The sequence below is a fragment of the Berghia stephanieae genome, chromosome 6, assembly GCF_034508935.2.
Source record: "Berghia stephanieae isolate SIO BIC M18660-M18661 chromosome 6, UCSD_Bste_1.3, whole genome shotgun sequence".
NCBI classification, from domain to species: domain Eukaryota; kingdom Metazoa; phylum Mollusca; class Gastropoda; order Nudibranchia; family Aeolidiidae; genus Berghia; species Berghia stephanieae.
Window position 1 is genome coordinate 61,487,239 of NC_088365.1, and position 22,653 is coordinate 61,509,891.

Consider the following 22,653-nt stretch of genomic DNA (forward strand, 5'->3'; position numbering starts at 1 on the left):
CAATATTTGTAGTATGTCCAGTAACCTTGTTGGGTGATTGATTTTTTTCTTGTAAAGAAGTCATACTTTATAGGCAGATTGATAGTAAATTGAGATATTGAAATCATACACAATATTGGTTTTTAGTCTTTACTGGTCAATAAAATATTATCTTTATGAGTTATTTTACCACATAAAGACATAAATCATATCAGTTTACTGTTATGATCAACACAACTGTTTGAGAGGAACAGAATTGGTAAAAACAATATACAGAACTTACAAAACCATGAATAGATCAAGAAAATCAACTGCCAATATGATCATAATGCACAGGAACATAGATGCATATATGTACTTTTGATATTTATTAAAATTCTTGAGAGCGGGTGGTTGGATGGGAGCATCACCCTTGAATCATATACCTATGATGTTCGCATGGGTGTATGATCCGATAGTGATGTCGTTTCTTCTTCTCTTTACTAGCCTATCCTGCTTCTTTGGTTTGTGATTGTATTTTTGACAGGGGATATTTTTTTTTCTGTAAATCTTCTGCCTGTTTGTTCTTGGTTATTTATAATTTAGCTTATGATATCTTTAGGTTATGATTTTGATTTACATTTGTACTATTTTTGTTAGATTGCTTGTTTTTTTGTTTCAGCGGTCTCTCATATAACCTCAATTGTGTTGGAAGAGACCTAAAGCAACAAACAAACAAACAAACAAAAATTCTTGAGATACTGCCGCTGAGTTTTGAATAACAATTTTTTTATTTAAGTGCACCATAATTTACAAGCACTTAAAATTAGATCAACAATTTGTGATATTCAAAGAAAACTATTAACCACAAAAATGTCAAATTTTCACTGATGTTTAGAAAGACAACTGATTTTTCAAATCAAAATAATGAAGTGAAAGAGTCTGTTATTGTTTTCCCCCTATAGAGACATATTATAAGACCATAAATATCCATAATTGCCCCCATTGGACACGGCACTGCCTGATACCAGTTGAACTCCAATGACCTCATGCAGGTAGCGAGCAGGGAGGGTTATTGGTCCCTTGGGAGTTCCAACTGAAATAGCGCTGATTCCACGCAGTGAGCTGCATAGGTCTTTAAAATATAATTTTGATGGCTTGCTTTTGGTTGTAGGACAAAAGTTTCAAAACCAGAAGATAATTGATCTTGTCTTCCAACAGCTTATGTTTTTTCGATAAGATTTCGCCTTCCTTGTATTGATTATAAAGACACAAATTGATGGTCTGAGAAGTAACAGTCTTTGACACTTGCGGATTTGATCTTACAATTGTTTTGGAGACCAAAACCTAGGTCCTAGTCCTATAAATGGCTTTTATCATGTGTGTTATCCCACACCTGCTGTTTCATATCAGTTATAAATGACACAAATGTATGGTCTGAGAAGTAAGTCTTTGACACTTGCGGATTTGATCTTATAATTGTTTTCCAAGACCAATATCATGGCCCAGTAAATGGCGTTTATCATGCGTGATCTGACACGTTCTGTTTCATATCATGACATGCCAAAATTTCCTTTAAAGATAATAGTATTTTTGTCATTGGCATTAGCAAAACTAAAATTAAAATCATCAAGGAGGAGTAATTTTGATTTTGAAAGGTGTTTATCAAAAAGAAAAGCATGGAATTCTTGAAAAAATTCAGAAGTTGTTAATTTGTTGTTTTTTTTAGTTTCAGATGGAGGTCAATAAATGGTAATAAGGTTGTACTGATGTGTGTTGTTTATTAGCACTGACAGTTCCAGATGTTAACTCACTCAACCCTAACACCGACTATATCCGTAGTTAACCCGGGTTACTTTTACCTCATGCTTATTTATTACATTTATATGCTACAAATTATTGACGTAGTATCAAAGCTAATGTTTTTAATCTTTGCATGTTAATGGTAGTTGAATAAAACTATCTATCTACATGCTTATTTTTAATACATTTTTTTTTCCAGAAAAGTATAAAAAATCTCTAGGATTGAGTGAGTTAAAAAGTAGAGAATGATTCACTTCAGTCGATCATTTTGAAGTTGAGTCGCTTCTTGGATATAGCCAGTATACCACTACCACCTCCCCCATCTTGACTGTCTGTTTCTAGTTAAGCAAGCATAACCCTCTGGTGTAAGTTTGGTGTCTCGGTCACCTCTCACTGACAAGCAGATCACAATCATTCTCAATAATCAAGTCTGGCACTAGTATTCCTTTATTCACCACTAACCGAGCATTCAGCAACACAATGTGTAATAGTTGGTTCTCATAATACGCTTCAACAGTCGTAATGTCACTTCCCTCGTAATGACCCACAGTAACTTAGTAACTGGCTCTAAACTATCGGAACAATGGCAAACACCCTTATGAAATATTTCTCCGACGAGCATAAAAGGCGTATCCAGAGGGGAAAAAAAACATAAATCTGATCATGTTTTGACTTTTACACAATCTGATCACGAGACATATGAAAAGTTCTAGCCAGCATGAAGAATAAAAAGTACCGATTTTATTTGTTTAGAACCACTATTGCCACCGTTGCTGGGTGACGTGACATCAGACTATTGAATCCAATTATTGCCATTGTCATGATCGTCGGTAATGTTGCTGACATTTTAGGTTTGCTATTGTTGTTGCCGTTGCTATTGCTACCAATAGGACCGCTGCAATTGTCAAGTGGATTTTCATATGAGGCTGTGACAGGCTACATCAATATCCACAAGAATTGTTTCAAGAACTCAAGCGAATTGATTGTTAACAATTTGTTTAACCTTCATCTCAATCATTGTAAAAATTATTTCTCATCTAACTATTTAATTTACTTGTCAAGTCTGAGACAGTTCTCATTTATCTCTTTTCCAGAGACAAGATACTTGTTTACCTTACATATGGTTTAACACTAAATTCCCTCATTGGAATTTATCAAAATGATGTGTATATTACACACACTTGCATATTCATACCGAGGGAGGGCATCCGACTTTAACCATGTTATTACGAGAGGGGTGATTATGATAAAACATTTTTTTAAAGAGGGACTTCTGCTGTAACATTTGTCATGTGTGTTCTGATTACATGACTACTCCCGCCAAATAATGGGATTGTGGTTAGTCTGTTGGTCACAAGGTAATGGGAGGGGCTGGGATTTGTTATAAACGTTAAAAAATTATTTCACTGAACATGGTGCTGACATGGTTAGAGTCTAATACCCTCAATATATATATATATATATATATATATATATATATATATATATATATATATATATATATATATATATATATATATATATATATATATAGTACTCTTTTACATAAGAGACTAGACAGTTTGTTTCTGCTATTAGTTCAATACCGATTGGAACAAGGACAATGTCATATATTATACACATTTGGAAACTAGACAAAATTAGTTTCCTTTTTGTATATGATTTTTTCCATTTGTGTAAACTGTTGAAAAGTGGCAGATATTTAAAAGTAGCCATTAAAAAATCTGGCACAAAATGGAAACCAGCACACCTGATACACTGAAGTATAATATATATATAGATATATATTATATATATATATATATATATATATATATATATATAGATATATATATTATATATATATATATATATATATATATATATATATATATATATAGAGAGAGAGAGAGAGAGAGAGAGAGAGAGAGAGAAAGAGAAAGAGAGAGAGATGCATGGAGAAAGAGAGAGTTAGTTCCAAACCGGTATGAGATTTTACCTTCTGGAGCAAAACGTAAGAACTATTCAAAGAATTGGGACTCAATTTAATTTGCTATCAAACACATTACTGTCCCTCTAGGAAAATGCCACCGCATCCACACATAGGTATGCGGTGCATAATTTTGCCTTCCTCTTGCCTTTGCCGCATAATTTCGTCTTTTTAATTATTAAAAAAAAAAAATTAAAGAAAGTCTTTGCCGCATATTTCGGCTTTTAAAAAAAAATCGGAGCATAGGTACAACAAATTGTAACGTGAATGGTAAAATATTACTGTTGTAGTTACAATTTTGCAGTAGAAAGTTTGGAAAGTAAATAAGAGATAAAACTAACATGATATTGCAGTAATTTGAAAGAGGGTGGATAAGAGATGAAACGGACATGTTGTTGTAGTCACTTAAAATAGAGTACAGATAATACTTGGAACGAACTTGTTATAGATTAAACAAACTTGTTATAGTAGTCCCATAAAAGAGAGTAGATTAGAGATGAAATGATCATATTACTGCGGTCATCTAAAATAGAGTAGATAGAGGAGAAGAAATGAACGTGATCAGGTACCCAAAAAAAAAGAGTAGAAGACCTGAAACAAACACGCGGTGATCAAAAGGAGAGTGGATAAGAAATAAGAGATGAAATGATCATAATAATATTGTTGTGGTCACCTAAATGAGAGGGAATAGAGATAGAACGAGCATGTTTTCCGTGACAACAATGGGACTATATTATTATAATCACTCACTCGCTGGGCATGATGCAAATAAATTACACATGAAATGGGATATTTTTTAAAAATTGAATCTATTGTTCTTTAATTTCTGATCGTTATTGTTATGTGGGTTAGGGAGCGTTCACATATTACGTCATCAAAAATTTGCCCTTTTTAGACCCCCCCCTCCCCCAAGTCATCACTTGTCATCATTGACCTGACCCCCCCCCCCCCCCCTCCCCCAACAGATGATGACGTCATCTAATTTAATAAAAACTAAAAGATAACTTTAATTTCACAATATTTATTATTCATTTTTCAAACCATAAACATTGATTATCAACGAAACCATAAACATTGATTATCAACGTTTGATAAAACACATTCAGACATTTTATTAATTTCAGAAACTGTTGATAATTTATGTTTTACGATACAATGGGGACATAAAATTTTCACCTTTTTGCTAATTTATTTGGAATGCCATTTTTGAAGCTCTTGCATTTAATAAAATAGGCCTAATTTGCCTATGTTTTGATGACATCATCTTGGGTCTGACCCCCCCCCCCCCCTCCCCCATGTCAACATTTGGTAGACCCCCCCCCCCCTCCCCCCCCCTAGCTGATGACGTAATATGTGAACGCTCCCTTATATATTTTCTGTAAATGAAATGCCATATTTATTATTTTCATTAAAAGAATAAATGCTTTAAGTTAAGCTTTCGATTTCGATATATTTTTATCACTGTTTCTGTTCATTAAAGACGTTCCTGACATCCCATAATGGGCAGGGAGGCACTTACTGTGTCTTCTATCCCCTATATGTTTTCTAACTTGCTTTCTGTCTTTGTCTCGGAATGAAATTACATGGTTTTTTTCTGGCCTGTTACCCTAGCTAGGAGGGAGATAATAGTCAAATGTATAGTTTTGGGAGATGATATTTTTTCTGTTATGCACTGTAGTATTATGCTTTGTTTACGTATTAGTATTATATATGATTTATACACATTTAGGTGTATTCCTCTAAGTGGGGACCTGGGCTTGTATTTGTATCTGGATGAGTCTTTTTGGTGATCTCAAACTAAATACTTTGATAGTGTGCTCTTGGAATCTACATCTGTTTCCTATTTCAACCAATTCCCCTTTGTCTTACCTTTTCTTGGGCGGGTGGTTGGATGGGAGCATCACCCTTGAATCATATACCTATGATGATTGCATGGGTGTACGATCCGATAGTGATGTCGTTTCTTCTTCTCTTTACTAGCCTATCCTGCTTCTTTGGTTTGTGATTGTATTTTTGACAGGGGATATTTTTTTTCCTGTAAATCCTCTGCCTGTTTGTTCTTGGTTATTTATAATTTAGCTTATGATATCTTTAGGTTATGCTTTTGATTGACATTTGTACTGTTTTTGTTAGATTGCTTGTTTTTTTTGTTACAGCGGTCTCTCATATAACCTCAATTGTGTTGGAAGAGACCTAAAGCAACAAACAAACAAAACCTTTTCTTGGGTGCTTTAATTGTAATTCTAGAATTTTACTATCCCATTTTCTTCCTTTTTACTGGGGCTGATATGACCTTAATGTGTTGCAAATGCTGTAAAACCCTTAAAAACAAACAAACATCATAATTAAAGACGAAGGAATATTTAAAACCCGTCAGTGAGACAAAAATTCCCTCAGGGAACATTGGCCTTTCGGGACGATAGGTCCCACATCAGAGTTATCTTTCTGGGTGGGGTTCCTGACCTCCGATAGTGGGCAGGGAACTTAATATGTCTTCTATTCCCCTATACTATATTTGTTTTCTACCTTGCTTTTTGTCTATGTCTTAGAATGAGATTACTTGGTTTTGTCCTGGCCCTGGCTGGGAGGAAAACAGTCAAATGTATAGAAGTAGAAGTTAGTTTTGGGAGATTATATTTTTTTCCTTGTAAATTAAATCATCTCTCGGTTATGTACTGTACTGTATTATTTTTTCTTTTACATATATATAATGGTAAATATTTGAGTGTGTTCCTCTTATTGTGATCGTGTGCTTGTGTCTGGATGACACTTATAGGTGATCTGAGAATCACTGATCTAAAAGAACACTGATAGTGTGCCTTGGAATCTACATCTGTTCCCTATTTGAACATTTCCCCTTCATCCTACTTTTTCTTGTGTGTTTTCAATTAATTGTAAATCTATAATTTTTTGACTTTCCTATTTTCTTCCATTTTACTGTGGCACTGAAATTACTTAAATGTGTCGCAAGCACTGCAAAACCCTTAAAAACAAAATACAAAACAAGAGTTATCTTTTTAAGTTTTCTTCTTTCTCGCCTTGTTTACGTGTGGTTAAGCCAATGTTATAGTTATAGCGCTATAGTACAGACAATAAAGCACAATAATTGTCTCTTACTGAATTTTTGCTGTATAACCTACATGCCTTTAAGTTTAAGCACTGTAGGTTCAGCTTCAGGCATGGTTATTACAAGACTGTTATCTGATTCTGATTGTTAATTGTTACAATTATTCATACCCTTTCATGGTCCTTTGACCAAACGAGTCATCACGAGTGTGAGAAAAAGAGATGGAAAGAAGGCTAGTGAGGGAGAGAGAGGTGCATGCACACATACACCAACACACTAACCAACAAAAGACAAGAAAACGACTCATGAAATTTAATTCATGGACATCTTTGGATTATGTCTACTTCGAACTCAAGCACGCTTTGGCATTAATCACGCCTAAGCCTCCTCCCAAAACAAAAGTGCAAAAATTGAGCAGATGCAAAATAGAAAATTTACATTAAAGCAAACACCAAACCCAAATAAATGAGCTTCGTCATTTAAATACTCATTTGCAGCAATCTCTAGTGGTTTTTCTCATGTGCCTCATCATCATCATTGCCTTTTTCACCCTGGGTCAGGGTATAGGCCACAGACAGTTTCCATCCTTCTCTATCTTTTTTTATCTCTTTGTCTTTATATCACTTCTCTGTATATCAGCTTCTTTAATTCTTCTTCATATTCCTCGTGGCCTTCCCTTTGATCTTCTGCCCTGAGGGTTCCAGCAGACTTGCCAAATTGAAAACTTCAAATTTAGTAATTTTAATTTCAATTTTTCGTAATTTGACAAGGAAATTCGTAATTTCTGAAATTGTGTATGAACAACCACAATTTTATTATCATTATTATCATCATTACTATTGTAGTATTAGTAGTTGTTGTTCTTCTTCTTATCATTATTATTATCATTTATTAAGTATTATTAAGAATTAAAAATTCGTAATTTTCCATAAAATTTCGTATTTGGCCATGAAATTTGTCTAAAATTCGTAAAATTAAGAAAAATTCGTAAGATTCGGCATGTATGGTTCCAGTTTGTTATAGCGGAGTCATTCTTTCTAAGGGTGTGTCCAATCCACCTCCATCGTCTTCTTCCTATATCCTCTCCCACTGGTTTCTGCTGTGTTCTTTTCCATACTTCTTAATTTTTAATTCTATCAATTTTATTCTGAGTAGCTTACGCATGCACCTGTTTACAAAAATCTGCACCCTCCTTATACATGCCTGTGATATATTCCAAGTTTCATGTGCCTGATAGCTACATCTTAATCCTTTTGATTCTTCTATTATCTTCCTTCTTACCAGTATTGCCATGACACACCTCAAAGTATCACAAAAAGCCATAATACCCATAAAGGAAAAAGAAAAAAAGATCCAGTGGTTGCCTACCCCCAACCCCCTCACTTAACCCCCACTAGGCTGGTTTCCAAGGGTTTGCCAATCAGTAATCATAACACGACGACTGGTACTCGTCGCGTCGCACAATAGGGTTCAACAATTGTGACGTCACTTCCCTCCTAATGACGCATAGTAACTGGTTCTATCTAAACTATCGGAACAATGGTGGACGCCCTTCGGAGAAAAACATCATAAATCTTATCATGATTTGACTTTTACTTTTATACATTCTGATCATATGACACATGAAAAAGTTCTAGCCAGCACGAAGAATAAAAAGTACCGATTTTTAAAATTTAGAACCAAGTCAAGTGTTTTGGGTTTTTTTGCATGTATGTAAGGGGGGGGGGGGCATGCTATTTTTTTGTTTTTGTTGGTATAAATAATGTAGCACCCATAAATATAAAATAAAGGTAAAACTCATTCGCATGTTATAGTCCATCACAGTAATTTTATTAGGCATTATCAAATTTACATTCAACCAATTCAATTCATGTAAAAATAGGCTCAGGACAACATTTCATGGATATTTCGCAATAAATTAAGTAGGATCAATTAACTGCTATTTCTTTTTTCTTCCCTTTCCGCGCATAACTTTCCATCCGTCTTCCTCCTCTACATCTGCCTCCATTGCTTCTGTTGTTCCTAAGAAAGAATTGATTCAGGGAAAGGGGGAGGAGGGAATGAATTTAAAAAATGAAATAAACAAAAATGAATAAAGATCAATAATATTGTTACTTAGAACGATATCTATTTATACAAGTATGTTTTCTTCACTTTACAAATGTTTTTTAGCGGGTGGTTGGATGGGAGCATCACCCTTGAATCATATACCTATGATGTTCGCATGGGTATACGATCCGATAGTGATGTCGTTTCTTCTTCTCTTTACTAGCCTATCCTGCTTCTTTGGTTTGTGATTGTATTTTTGACAGGGGATATTTTTTTTTCCTGTAAATCCTCTGCCTGTTTGTTCTTGGTTATTTATAATTTAGCTTATGATATCTTTAGGTTATGATTTTGATTGAAATTTGTACTATTTTTGTTAGATTGCTTGTTTTTTTGTTTCAGCGGTCTCTCATATAACCTCAATTGTGTTGGAAGAGACCTAAAGCAACAAACAAACAAAAAAAAAATGTTTTTTTAAATCAAAAAAGAAAAGGAATTCAAATAATGAAATCTTTTTAATCTCCCCTGAGCACAAAACACAAATGATTTTAAAGCTATAATTTATCCTTTATTTTGGCAGACCCCAATTCGTAAAGAAAATCTTCAGAATTCCCCACCCAAGGCCTCATAAATCACTGAATAAGAGGGAAACTTAATATCAAAAGTACAAAATATATATATTTTAACCTGATGATGAGGGTTGACCATCGTCCCCCATAGACGAAGAGCATGCATGTTGATGTGATGAAAATCTGGAAGGAGTTGTATCTTCATCACTCTGAGGACATGAACAAATAATTGTTTGGGTTTTTTTTTTTTTTTCTTCGTTAAAGGCCAAGGTTTTTAAAGAAACGAATGCTAAAAAAAAAGGGGGTAAATAAAAAGGTCTTAGTAAAAATAATACAAAACATGAACATTTCGGGTGGCAAATAAAAAATTAGCATTTTCTTTTTGTGTGAATGTTTTTTGGCTTTTTTTCCTGTCAAAATGACCTGTACTCAAAACGTTCACATGTTATTTTTTATTTTATTTTATCAATTAATGACTCCTCATCTTAACCACTTTTTGGGGTTTTTTTTTGTTGGTATTGTTACCACCCCAGGCTTCATTCAGAACTCCATCAATGAAGTATCATATATCACTACCACTACCATTACATCATCACCACTAACACAACCACAGCATCATCATTACTACTACCACTACCACCTCTGCCATTATCATCATCACGACCACCTCCACTCCAGTAGCATCGATTCTACAACAATGATTGGGGAACTTTATCACCTCCTATAGAGAATTTCCAAGTGCAACAGCCCTGATTTACAATTATTTCTGGAGCTTTTTACAGGCATAAAATGATCGTTTTGGGTTTTTGCCTCCATTAACGTGGTAATTCTGTAATTGGGATTATGAAGATCTGAACACCTTTTGCTTTTGTTAGTTGAGACCATTATACGATTTTCTTAGTTTGTGAGCTTTTGCATGTATGAGAAATATCCAAAAAGAAACTGAAAAGTGAGCTTACTTTTGAATAAAAAAATATTTTTGTCTATCTTTGAACACAAACACATAGGAAATTCAATTGTCTTCCTCTTTGAGAACATTTCAACAACATTACAGAATGCAATAATCTGTTGTTTTTAAAATGGCGACTTCACTCACTACATGGTCAAAGCTGAAGGACAGGGCTGTTGTTCACTTTTTGTTTACAAAAGGAAGGAAACAATCTGATATTCATCATAAAAATAACTGAAACATAAATGCTATGTCTAATTCTCATATTTATCAGTGGTATTCTTTATTCAAAGACAGTCATACAACTCTAGAAAAGAACCCAAGTCTGTTTGGCCGAAAACATTAGAAAGCGATCAGAACCTTATTGGAATCGAAGAGATCATCAAATTTTTAAAAGGATAGTAAAGATTTTGAGATATTGCACTGAAGCTTGAAGTTCCAAAAAGTACCATTCCTGAAATTGTCCAAGACAAATCGGGTTATTGGAAAATTAGTGCCAGATCGGTTCCAAAAATACTAAAAGTAGAGCACAAACTTCAAAGAATGGAAGTTTCCCGAAACCTTCTGGATTGGTGTCCGTAAGACGGCCAAGCTGAGACCTACTCATTGTAAAGCCTGATGGGGAATGCCATATTAGCAGACCTGCCAACCCTTCACATTCCAAAAGTGGAATCAGAACGCCTGAAATTAGGAATTTGAGACAAAAAATAGGAATTTCACCTCTTTCACCCCCCCCCCCCCCCCCCCCCCCCCCCCTCTTTTTTATTATTACCATTATCATCATTTTTTGAAAATCGGAATTTTGTAGACAATGGCGGAATACTACAAAAAGGAAGTGTGAAAATAGGAATGATTCCGCCAAAAGCGGAAGGGTTGGCAGGTATGTATTAGGAATATATGTCGAAGTCCTTTTTATATTTTATTACCCGTTAAAGAATGTACCTACCTCCATTTCACCGTCATCTTCAACCACTTGTTTAACTGCATTGACTTTGGGTTTGGGAAGGGCTTGTAGGCGAGTCTGGATCTCAGCAATGTTATTTTCTTGACAAAGCTGGTAGAAAAAACAAATTTGTCTGGACACCTGTTGATGGAAGTATACATTTTGTTTATGAAATTGCTCTTGGCATCTGAGAAAGAAAAAATAAACAAAATAAAGAAACATTATCCTACAATTGGGCACCATCAACGCTAACAGACTTGCAATAGTAATAGGCAATAAACAAAAAATATATGTTTTGATTAAGGTCCAAAATTTTTTTTAAAATATAATACAGTGCAACCCCGATGTAACGACATCTGTTATAGCGACATTCCCTGTATAACGACATGGTACTCTGGTCCCATTTTATTTTACTATATATCATTAGTAATAAAAACCCCTCTATAGCGACGTACATTTCAGCAAAACCCCTGTATAACGACATTTCTGGTCCGACAAACCTTGAAGGTGTTTGTCTACCATGAAATTGTTCGTAACTATTACAAGTGGTACCTTCCATTCTATGTATGTTGTCTACTCGTAATAAGCCCAGAGCTAGTTCTTATTGTAGCCAATGAAAACGCTTCTTTTTCAGCCAATCAATAGTCACATTTGTACAACACCGCAGCCAATCAGAAGGCTCGCCTTTCACCAATCAGAAGGTTCGCCTTTCACCCAATGAATGCCTGTGACAGGTCAACACTGGACTGTTTATAAATCCTTTGTCCATTCTCCATTCATTGCCGGTCCCAAGCCCGGATAAACTACAGAGGGAAAATGAAAAAGTATGCATTCACTACACAAGACCCAAAACACCTCCTGATATACACACATAGGAAACCTCTCTGTCCCGACGATGTCGTTATATCGAGGTTGCACTGTACCTGTATTAACCCATTATATATAATATCCACCCTTATTTGTATCAACTATCGCTTTAAAATTAATGTGAAATGGCTAAATTAGTTGCATAAATCCATTATTTTTAAATAAAACAACTCTTCAGGTTATCAACTCAAAACTTTGAAAATCACTGAAAAGCTTCCCAATCAACATCTGAAATCAAAATGAATTTTTAAAAAAAATCATATAATTACAATTATCAAAACTGTTATCATATCATAATAGCTATTGTTTGGGCATCATTACTTTTATCATAATCAGTTTTTCAGCACATTTTCACGATGTTCCCTCTTCAATCTGTGCTGTGACTTGTAACATCAAAGAGCAGTTACTCATTTTGTCAGCTCGTTTAGTAACTTAAGAAATAGCACACTATCTAAACGCAATGTTTGTGGTGATTAGGGTTTAAGTACAAATGTTATGGCTGTTAGCACTTTGCTATAAAGATATGTGAATTGTGGACCAAGGGGGGAGGGGAAGAGAGGAAGGATTCAGCAGACCCAACATTTACTTGTTAAGACTTGAATGGTTAAAAAGTGTTTAGTTGAGTATGTACTTGAAAAATTTTTTAATAGTTTCTTAAAGTAAGGGGTCACACAAAAACCAGGGTTGCCAATTCAAGAGGCAAAAATTTACTGAACCTTTACACAAGCACAGAGACTGACCCCATTCTGAGTGCTGAACTCCAGTAAAAAGACATTAAGTACTGACTTTTTTCCGTTTAGCAGGTGACTGGAAAATATATACTGAGGATTTGTATCGTACTGAATTCCGTAAATATACGGAATATTGGCAACCTTGAAAAACAAAGAAGAATGAGCATTTAAAAATTAGGACGATGTTAGTTTTAATTCCTTGACTGCAAACTGGACAGGATGATGATATGATTGACGAAAATCATTCAAACCTCAACAACACTTCCATCCTCAACCCTCAAATCAAACTCCTCATTGAGAACGTCATTCAAGAAATCTTCAACTTCATCAGCGTGGAGTCCCTCTGCAACACCAAACAAATAAATCATAAAGACTAAAATGAAAATCAAACAAAAACAAAGAGGAAAGTCTTGAATCTGGGGGATTTCAGAGACGTTAAAATATTATTATTATACAAACATCATAATTAAATTATTGTAGAATTTAAACTTTGCCCACCATGTTTAAAGCCACAAACAAAGAAACGAAACTAAAAAAAAAAAACAGAGGACCATATAATATTTAATATTACCATTCCACATCATTTTTCACAAAACTGTAAAAGACCTGAAGGAAATTTAAAAATAAAAGCCTAAATTTTTTTTTCAAACTTAAGGAATGCCTTTCAAGATTTTCTCTCTTACTCTTAACTATTAAAATGGTGTTTTTGTTGTTGGCTAAAGAGACGTTAGAACCCAAAATATTTATTGCACATACTAGCAAGGAAAGAATTTTGTTTTTGTTTGGTGGTCTTTTTTATTTTTAATATTAATACTCATTATTGAACAATACTTTCATAGTTCACGGCCTTGTAACTATAACAAAATGTGCATGATTTCAAAGCTATCTTCCAGTTCCATATATGCAAGCAATATCACAACAAGGCTAAATGGGTGTCTCCCATAATCATCCCTCGTACAATTCAAATGGCAGTCAATTGAAATGTTATAGAAAATGTTCAAGGATGGGCAACAAAGCTTTTGAACGAAACTGAAACTGAAAATATGATGTAAGAGGAAAGGTTAAAATATTTAGCCCTCCCATCTCTAAAATACAGAAGACGAGGGGTGACCTTATCGGTATACAAAATTGTCCATAACTTTGATAAAATTGACAACAATACAATTTTAAAGCATCCCATGTGAAATTTACCAGTGGAGACAAAACAAAATTTTTATATCACATTCTTATACAATTATTCGACAATTTTTTTTTTAAATTGTTATTTCAGTTAATACATGGAACAGTTTGAAATTTCAAAAATGCAGTCGAGGTAGCTCCAAAATGTAAAATATGAATTTGATTAATAAATCTTTCATTGATGCATTTTTGATTGTTTATGATGTAAATGATGATCATAGTTATGATTAAATCTGAGAATTTTTAACCTAAACCTTTATGGGTTTTTTCACACAGTTTGACCTAAGTAACCCTAATTATGATACACATGTTATGTTATTATATGTACATGGTGCCTGTTGTGTTTTCTTGACCATAGCAGCCAGCTATTTCTTTCAAGTAAAGAACACTGTAAGACTTTTCACCTAGAATGACACAACAGCTACTTTCTCATGACATCCTTGTCAGTTGGTCAAACTGTACTGTAAACTTGCTGATACTAACACAGCCTTTTACAGTACAATGACCCGAATTTACATACAGCCTTAAAAGTAATTGTCAATTATGACCATGGTTACATAACTCTTTATTTTAATTGGGAGGAAAGGGGGTGGGGAAGGTGGGGGGTATGGGATGAAAAGAAAATTCTGATGCTTGATTGATTTTTTCTTCTCCATTATTTTTGTTGTTGGATAGATACACAAAGGACATATATATATATATATATATGTGTATATATTAAGTAAAATCATAAACCAGAAGTGAGGATTCTGTTAGCACAGCAGGTACTTCATAGGCAAAGGGACTGGAATTGACCCCAGGTGAAGGGGACTGGAACTGACCCCAGGTGAAGTCAAGATATTTTTTTTTCTATGACTCATTTATTGTCCACCCAGTGGGATGGTCCATTAGATCTGGTGTTAAATATGATAGAGCCATGTTATATCTAAAGGGTATCCAGCAACTTCTTTTATCAGTTTAATTCTCTAGAAACCTGGAAAACTCTGGCTCCATGAGCCTTAGGCTCTGAAAGGACCACACAACAGAAGTTATGATATAAGATAATTTTATGTTCATAAACGTCCTCATTGTTTTAGTTTTTCTAGGGTTTTACGGCGCTTGCAACACATTAAGGTAATATCAGCGTCAGTAAAAAGGAAGAAAATAGGTTAGTAAGTTCTAGAATTACAATTAAAGCACCTAAGACAAGGTAAGACAAAGGGGAATCAGTTCAAATAGGAAACAGATGTAGATTCCAAGAGCACACTATCAAAGTACTTAGTTTGAGATCACCTAAAAGTCTCATTCAGACACAAGCACAGGTCCCCACTAAGAGGAATACACTCAAATGTTTACAAATCATATATAATATGTAAATAAAACATAATAATGTGCATAAAAGAGAGATGTAAGGAAAAAGAAATCATCTCCCAAAACATACTATCCCCGCTAGGGTATCCGGCCAGGGCCAGAACAAAACCAAGTAATCTCATCCCAAGACAAAGACAGAAAGCATCTTGGAAAACAAATAAAAAGGGAAAGAAGACACAATAAGCACCTCCCTGCCCACTATAGGAGGTCAGGAACCCCACCCAGAAACTGCTCATTAGAAATTTTACAGAAAAGGAAAAAAAAACAAAAAACAAAGTTATAAATGGCAAAAATGACAACATAGCACATCATCATAATATTTATGTGCCTTTGTACCAATAAGTGTATTTAACAATAATTTCTAATAGAGTTTTTCATGTCTGATCTAATAAAGTGAGATGTAATAATGAAACAACCTTGACCTCCCGTCACCATGACATGGACGTCCATGACAACCTGAGTATGCAGAGATGATGTAAGTAACTTCACTTCGGCCATGCGATGGACCTACCAGTCAGAAGCCGTCAGTGGTAAGGTCTTTGCTTGTAACCAAAAGGTACCAAGTTCAATCACCCTATGCCCTTGAGCAAGTCATCTCATCCTAGCTCAATAGACGGTGCTGCTTTGCAGCTGATGTCTGGTTTACTTCAATCTTCCTTTGGAATGGACCAAAGACAAATTTCCCCATGGAGATGAACAAAGGGAATTTTATTTAGTTATTTATTATTTAAAATCACAAAGCTGCATGCAACAAAATCAATACCTCGCCTAGTTTCTTAGTAGATATGTTGCATTGCCGTATCAAAAACTCAATTTACAATCTTTTCAGCAAAATAATTTTTTTTTTCTTTTTTAAATGGAGAAAATCCTACTACATACAACTATAACATCCTTGTGCATACCATTTTCCTGAAACCAGGTGTCAATAGCGGTTGCCAACCATTCGGCCTTTTCCCTACTGTCAGGGCCTCCAAATCCCTGTTCCACAGCGAGCTGTGAAAGTGGAGAAAATTATATAATATAGATAAATGATAAATGACCAGTCTTATTGATAGAGCACTTGCTTCAAATGCAAAGGATCAAGTTCAGTCCCAAGTGAGGTTGAGATTTTTTTCTATGGCCCACCCCCCCCCCCCCCCCCCCTTTCCACCCAGCAGTAATTTCATGGCTGGATCTATTAGAGCTGGCAGAAAGTACTTTGCAATATATCTAGCTGCCTATCAAAAGTGGTTCCTAAGAGCCATTAGGCCCATGGAGCTGGAGATTATCCCAGTTCCTATGGTGTAAAATGGGTAATAGCAAATGCTTGCAACTGGATTGGATGCTACTGTCCTTTTCATGCCATAGAAACTGAAATCAACTCCAGGTAAAATAGAAGGTGATAATCAAGGCAATATGTACTGACAGTAAAAAAAAATTGTCCCTTTTCAAAGTATCACGGAAAGTATTGACCTAATGTGTGTCTGGTGATACTGTTGCTAACACTCCACTAGGGATTACCTAACCCAAGCTTTACCTTGTGAATCCTGAGAGGATGGAAGAGGCATCTTGTGGAAGATGCTTGCTGCAGATGCTTGTTAAATTTAGTTAGATTTTATTTGTACCAATAATTTGTGACCCTCCGCCTCGAAACGAAATTAAGTCAGGACAACCACACATCAACACCACCATCACTACACAAGAACAGACATATCATCATTGTCAATGCAACGAGAAATAATAATAATAGTAATAAGGCTCAAAAGTAATAATAATAAAAAAAAAAAATTGTTAATAATAATAAAAATAATAATAACGAAATCCAATCCTCTATACAATAAAGCTCTTGGCTCGCTGGCTAATACTGCAAATACACAAAGAACCTGCATTTGCAGTACTACTGCGAATAGAGGAAATCATTATTCGCTGTACTACTGCAAATAGAGGTGGCCTAATAATAATAATAATAATAATAATAACAATAATAATAATAACAACAACAATAAAAGATAGCTAAAACTATGATGGTACGTGATTGGAGGATAAGTCTTGACATCCTTTGTCCAGTTTTCTTAATTTTATGTGATATTATGGATAAATCCCATTCACACATTCAATTTTTTAGTAGTAGCGTTTTTTATCAATACAGGGCCCATTGTGTTTAAAGCATTGGTCGCCAGTTTGAAGAAGTCGGTACGGTAATCAAGTGACTGAACCCTGTAACTGTAAAATGTCTAAAATGAATCCCCTTAGTCATTACCGCATACTCTATATATTAGTAGGCTGTCCATTTTTGTTACTGGTAGACACATGTAACAAGTTGGTAGAAAGATTTTATGCAAAATGCCAAACTAGGCGTGAAAAATACCGAATATTCTGAAAAAAATGCCAGTGGTTAGTTGTATCCCAAAACAGTCAATATCAAGTGATATTTAACACAAGATGAAAGTAAATAGTGATCAAATGTCAAATCCAGATTTTTTTTTAATGGATCAATGAAACTTCTTTTTCCACTTTGAACTGAAAACGTCAAACTGGCAATTCGCCTTTTATTTTCAACCGGGAAGAAAGTTATTAATCATCAAATCTGTTCATAGTCCACCAACCATTAAAATTTTCACTACCAACCTGCCTGTTAACTTTATCTGTCATCTTTTGTTTCTATAATTTGTTCATTCTGACCACAATTTTGGGGATATTGATGATAGCCGGGAATTTGTTTATTGCACAGACAAATTCCTAGGCCAAGGTGTTGTTTGCCCCAAAGCCCAAAACCGACAACACCTGTTATTGTCCTGTCTTCTTCATACAAGACAATACAATTTATTATCACACGTCCACAAAACTAGATCCAACAACATATTCGAATCAGAGATGAAAATAACTATCAAAACAAGGAGGCAAAGATGGTGGGGAAATGTCTAGCTCATAATATATGAATTTTACGATAAATCGATACCGGTGTAGGTAGACAACTCATTTGCTCTTTTTACTTTTAGCGGCACAGATTCAAATCCGTGTATAATCGTCCATCGCCATTACCAGACCAGACAATGTTTGCGTTTGGCAATAACTAGACGTCTAAGTCTAATACCGTTCATCATTATTGAATTGAATTGCCAAACAGGTGTTTGAGTTTGATGTTTCCTACATCCCCAGTATTCTTGTTCTTTGTAGGGGGTTTGGGAGGAGGGAGACTTTAAAAAAAAAAGTTTTCCCCCTCCCAAACCCCCGACTACTACTAAAACTACTAGAACATTATAAAAACAAGAATACTGGGGATGTAGGAGCTTTCGGAAGGCCTCCCCAGTGGAATAATCTCACATCTCTGATGAAAGAAAAATACTGTGGTCTGTGGGATCTTCAAAATCTGAAGTTACGGACAGACTGACAAGGCAAGGACAGGAAGATAAGAAGTCAAAGCGAAGTTACGGCACGGTGAGAATTACAGCTTCCAAAAAACAAAACGTAGTGTTTTTATGCACCTCTGTTGACGGTGTATCTTAACGGATCGTTTTATACACCTCCATCAGGCATGCGCATCCCACCCAATTTCATCAGCGATATTGTGTTTTTGTATTTGGACATGGCAAAGTTATATTGTGACATCTGTAGAATGTGTTTATTAATAAATTTATATAAAAATAATAATAATAATTTAGAAAATCGAAATATAAAACCAGAAAATAGAAGTTGCATTGAAGGTAAAATAATGTTTTAGAAAGACCTTATTAAATGTGCAGTGGACAAGCTGTCAGACTCTAACCTTAAACGTACTGGGTTCGATTCCCATCTTAGACAAAAAAAAATTTTTAAGTTTACTTTATTGAGAAAGACAACATTTTTTTTCCCTTTCTTTCTTTTTTTTTTTTTTTTTTTTTTTTTTTTTTTTTTTTTTTTTCAAAACCTTTTTATCAATTTTATCATGTTTTAAAAAACTTTGATTTTAATTTTCTAAAATTATCTATTTATTTGAGATCAGTCTTTGTGTGTCATGTTTCTTTTTACTTTTGACTTTTGATTTTTAAATTTATTGTTATTATTCTTTAATTTATTATCATTTTATAAACGTACATCAGTAATCACTAAACAGCGTGCTAAACTACAATCTAAAACTATTTAAACCTCTCATGAACGTATGCAGAAACATTTTCATTAATTTACCATCACCGCCAACGGAGGTGCATAAAAACGGTGCGTTTTTGTACTTGTACACCACCTCCAACTCCAACGGAGGTGCATAAAAACGCCACGAAATCAAAAAGGCAATGCGGCAAACCGATCTCTTCGCAAGATTGCGGCACTTTACTTTACTTCTTAACGAAATGCCCAATATCACATTGTAGGTACTTACATGTAAAGCAGGCCAGGTCTTTAAAACCTGATCAACTGTTGTTCGAAACATATTTGTCTGTGATATGGACGCTGCCATTTTGATTACTGTGGTTTTTATAAAACTATAAATTCGGGTTTCGGATACAAAATGAAAGTATTACCCCAACAATAAATAAACTTCAATAACATATGATGAAATTAATATGCTTAAATGTTTGAATGACACAATATGCTAAAATATATTTCAAACAACGTTTAGAGGGAAAACTAAATTGTGGGCTAAAATTTTATTCGTGAAAAAAACATTTTGTGTTTTAAGAATAAACAAATACGGAAACACCTACTAACTCCTCCCACCTTAATCTTCCTGTTGTTTTTTTGTTTTTCCTCTTTTGATAGAGGAAGTAAATCCCTTTTACCAACGTTGGTTAATAATCTTCCAATTCAATAAGTGTTTCAATGAATATCAACTTTTAAAAGATAACATGACTTCAAGTCAAAACAGATCAAGGCCAACAAATGTGCCTTCCTTGGTTTTACAAGACCATGAAAATGAAATCGTATTCCAAACCCTTGGCCGATTATGTGTTGTAAGTGAACTCCGATAATAATTCTCATCTCTCACTCTCGACTCTCACACAGTATTTTGAGTCTTGTCTTCTCATTCTGTCTTCAGCTTCATCCTCCGTGTCTTTAATCATTGTTTAGAATTAGTCATTATTGTTATTGGACAATTTGATTTTTAGAACAACACCAATGCCTGTGACTGTGATTCTCTGTTGTCACTCATGAGTCAATTGAGTCTCTGTCTGCTGATCATATTTTTATTATTAGAATTATCTTTATCTAGAAAGACCTCTAGATAGTGAATTTAAAGTTAAAGTCTCAAACTATACCTTGCCCAAGAGACAACCTGATATGCTGTCAGTCTCTACTACAAGTCACTACAAATACTGTGAAATGTAGATTTATACATTTATGTATCTCCCTGATTTTTTTCTGAATCTCCCTGATTTTCTGACCAAAACTCCCTCTTAATAATTAATAAGCTTGGTGGGTTGGCAGCTATGCTTCTTCAGACTTCAACCAATAGCAAAAAACAATAAAAGCATAAATACTTTACTAACTTCCAGATCGATGACAGAGAAATTTGGTATGGTCCTCTCTGTAGAAGAAAAATCTTAGAATGTCAATAAAAAGAAGCATTCAATGATGTAACTTCTTCTTCTTCTAGGTTCCATGCCTGGTCCAGGCTTCGGATACTGCATGAATTATCTCTCTCCATTCCTCCCTGTCTCTTGCCTTTTCAAACAGCTCTTGGATTGTTAGGCTGGTGAAGCCCTTCAGTTGGTCTATGAGTGTTTTTCTTTGTCTCCCCCGGGCGCGTTTACCAGGTATTTTTCCACAACTTGCCAGGTATTCATTCTTATCTTTCCTTACTATGTGTCCGAAAAAGGATAGTTGTCGATCCACTATTAAGGGCATTAGTTTCCTTTGTTGGTATGTTTGTTTTAGCACTTCTTCGTTCGTTTTGTGTGCAGTATACGATATTCTCTGCATCCTTCTCAAGCACCACATTTCAAAAGCTTCAATGTTCTTTTGTGTTTCTGCATTTGTAGTCCAGCTTTCGCATCCGTATAACAAGATTGGCCACACGTAGCACTTCAAGACTCGGAATCTAATCCCGAACGACATCTGTTTGTTTTTCAAAATGTTTCCCAGGTCCATGAAGGCCTGTTTGGCTTGAGTTATTCTTGCTCGTATGTCTCGGTTACATCTTCCATCTGTTGTCACTATTGAACCTAGGTATTTAAAACTTTCTACGTTGGTAAGTTGCTCGCCGTGAATCGTTATATTGCAGGTGTTGTTTTTTCGGGGTTTTTCTGTATTACCATGCATTCCGTTTTGGTGATATTCACTTCCATTCCCTTGGCTTCACTATCTACTACCACTTTGTCAACAATCTTTTGAAGTTGGATTTCTGATGTTGCAATGAGTACCGTATCGTCTGCGTATCTTATATTATTTATGTTGTGACCTCCCACTTTTATTCCCTCCATATTATTTATGCCCCTCATGATTGTTTCTTGGTATAGATTAAACAGATCTGGTGAGGCAACACACCCTTGACGGACTCCTTTCTTAATAGGAATGGAATTTCCTGTAGAGTTTCCGATTTTGATAGATGCCTGCTGGGTGTAGTATAATGTTTGCATGAGTCTGAGGTCTTTCTCATCAGCGCCAATGGAGTGCAGTTGTTTTAGTATTTCTTCGTGGCGTACTCTATCAAAAGCTTTTTTGTAGTCGACAAAACAGAGGTATAGTGGGGTCTGAACCTGTATAGCTCTTTCACTTAAAACACGGAGGAGGTATATTGCGTTCCTTGTCCCTCTGTCAGGTTGGAATCCATATTGTTCTTCTGCGATTTCGGGGTTAATCTTATTCCTTAGCCTGTTGATAATTATACGCAACAGTATTTTGTTGATGTGGCTTATTAAACTTATAGTTCTAAAATTTTCGCATCTGACTGCACCTGCTTTCTTTGGTATTGCTATGAAAATAGAGTTACAGAGATCTTCTGGAATTTTCCCAGTATTGTATATATTGTTGAATAATATGTGAAGTTCATCAATTGCTAGATCTCCTAGGCTTTTTAATACCTCTACAGATATTTCATCAGGGCCTGTTGCTTTACCATCCCTCATTCATTCCATGGCATGTTCAATTTCACTTTTGGTGATGTTTGGTCCGCTTAATAATGATGTAACTAATGACTTCCAAATTTAGCAGAATATAAAACAACACATAAAATTTGATGCATAAAAAAAAGGTGGAAACATGGGTAAAATAGAGATAAGTATAAAATGTATCCGCTGAAATAAATCGAATAAAGTGGTGAAAATAATAA

The 22,653-nt window shown here is 34.9% G+C and overlaps 2 protein-coding genes across 3 annotated transcripts in view; one reads left to right on the forward strand and one right to left on the reverse strand.

Moving 5' to 3' along the window:
- Positions 1-8,601: 8,601 nt before the first annotated feature.
- Positions 8,602-19,882, reverse strand: LOC144975378 (pre-rRNA-processing protein TSR2 homolog). Its single transcript, XM_078919392.1, has 6 exons — positions 19,765-19,882; positions 16,334-16,424; positions 13,154-13,245; positions 11,308-11,445; positions 9,531-9,621; positions 8,602-8,819 (listed from the first exon to the last, which is right to left on the reverse strand). Exons 1-6 carry the CDS (start codon positions 19,840-19,842, stop codon positions 8,737-8,739), a joined length of 573 nt encoding a protein of 190 aa, XP_078775518.1. The 5' UTR covers positions 19,843-19,882; the 3' UTR covers positions 8,602-8,736.
- Positions 19,883-20,054: 172 nt separating this feature from the next.
- The window catches only part of LOC144975377 (actin nucleation-promoting factor WAS-like), a 30,248-nt gene continuing 27,649 nt past the window's right edge, over positions 20,055-22,653 (forward strand). The window contains exon 1 of one of the 2 annotated variants that reach the window (XM_078919391.1): positions 20,055-20,335. In XM_078919391.1, coding sequence (XP_078775517.1) covers positions 20,231-20,335 — 105 coding nt within the window. In that variant the 5' untranslated portion in view covers positions 20,055-20,230. The remainder of the gene's footprint in view (positions 20,336-22,653) is intronic. The other variant, XM_078919390.1, reaches the window with a different exon arrangement.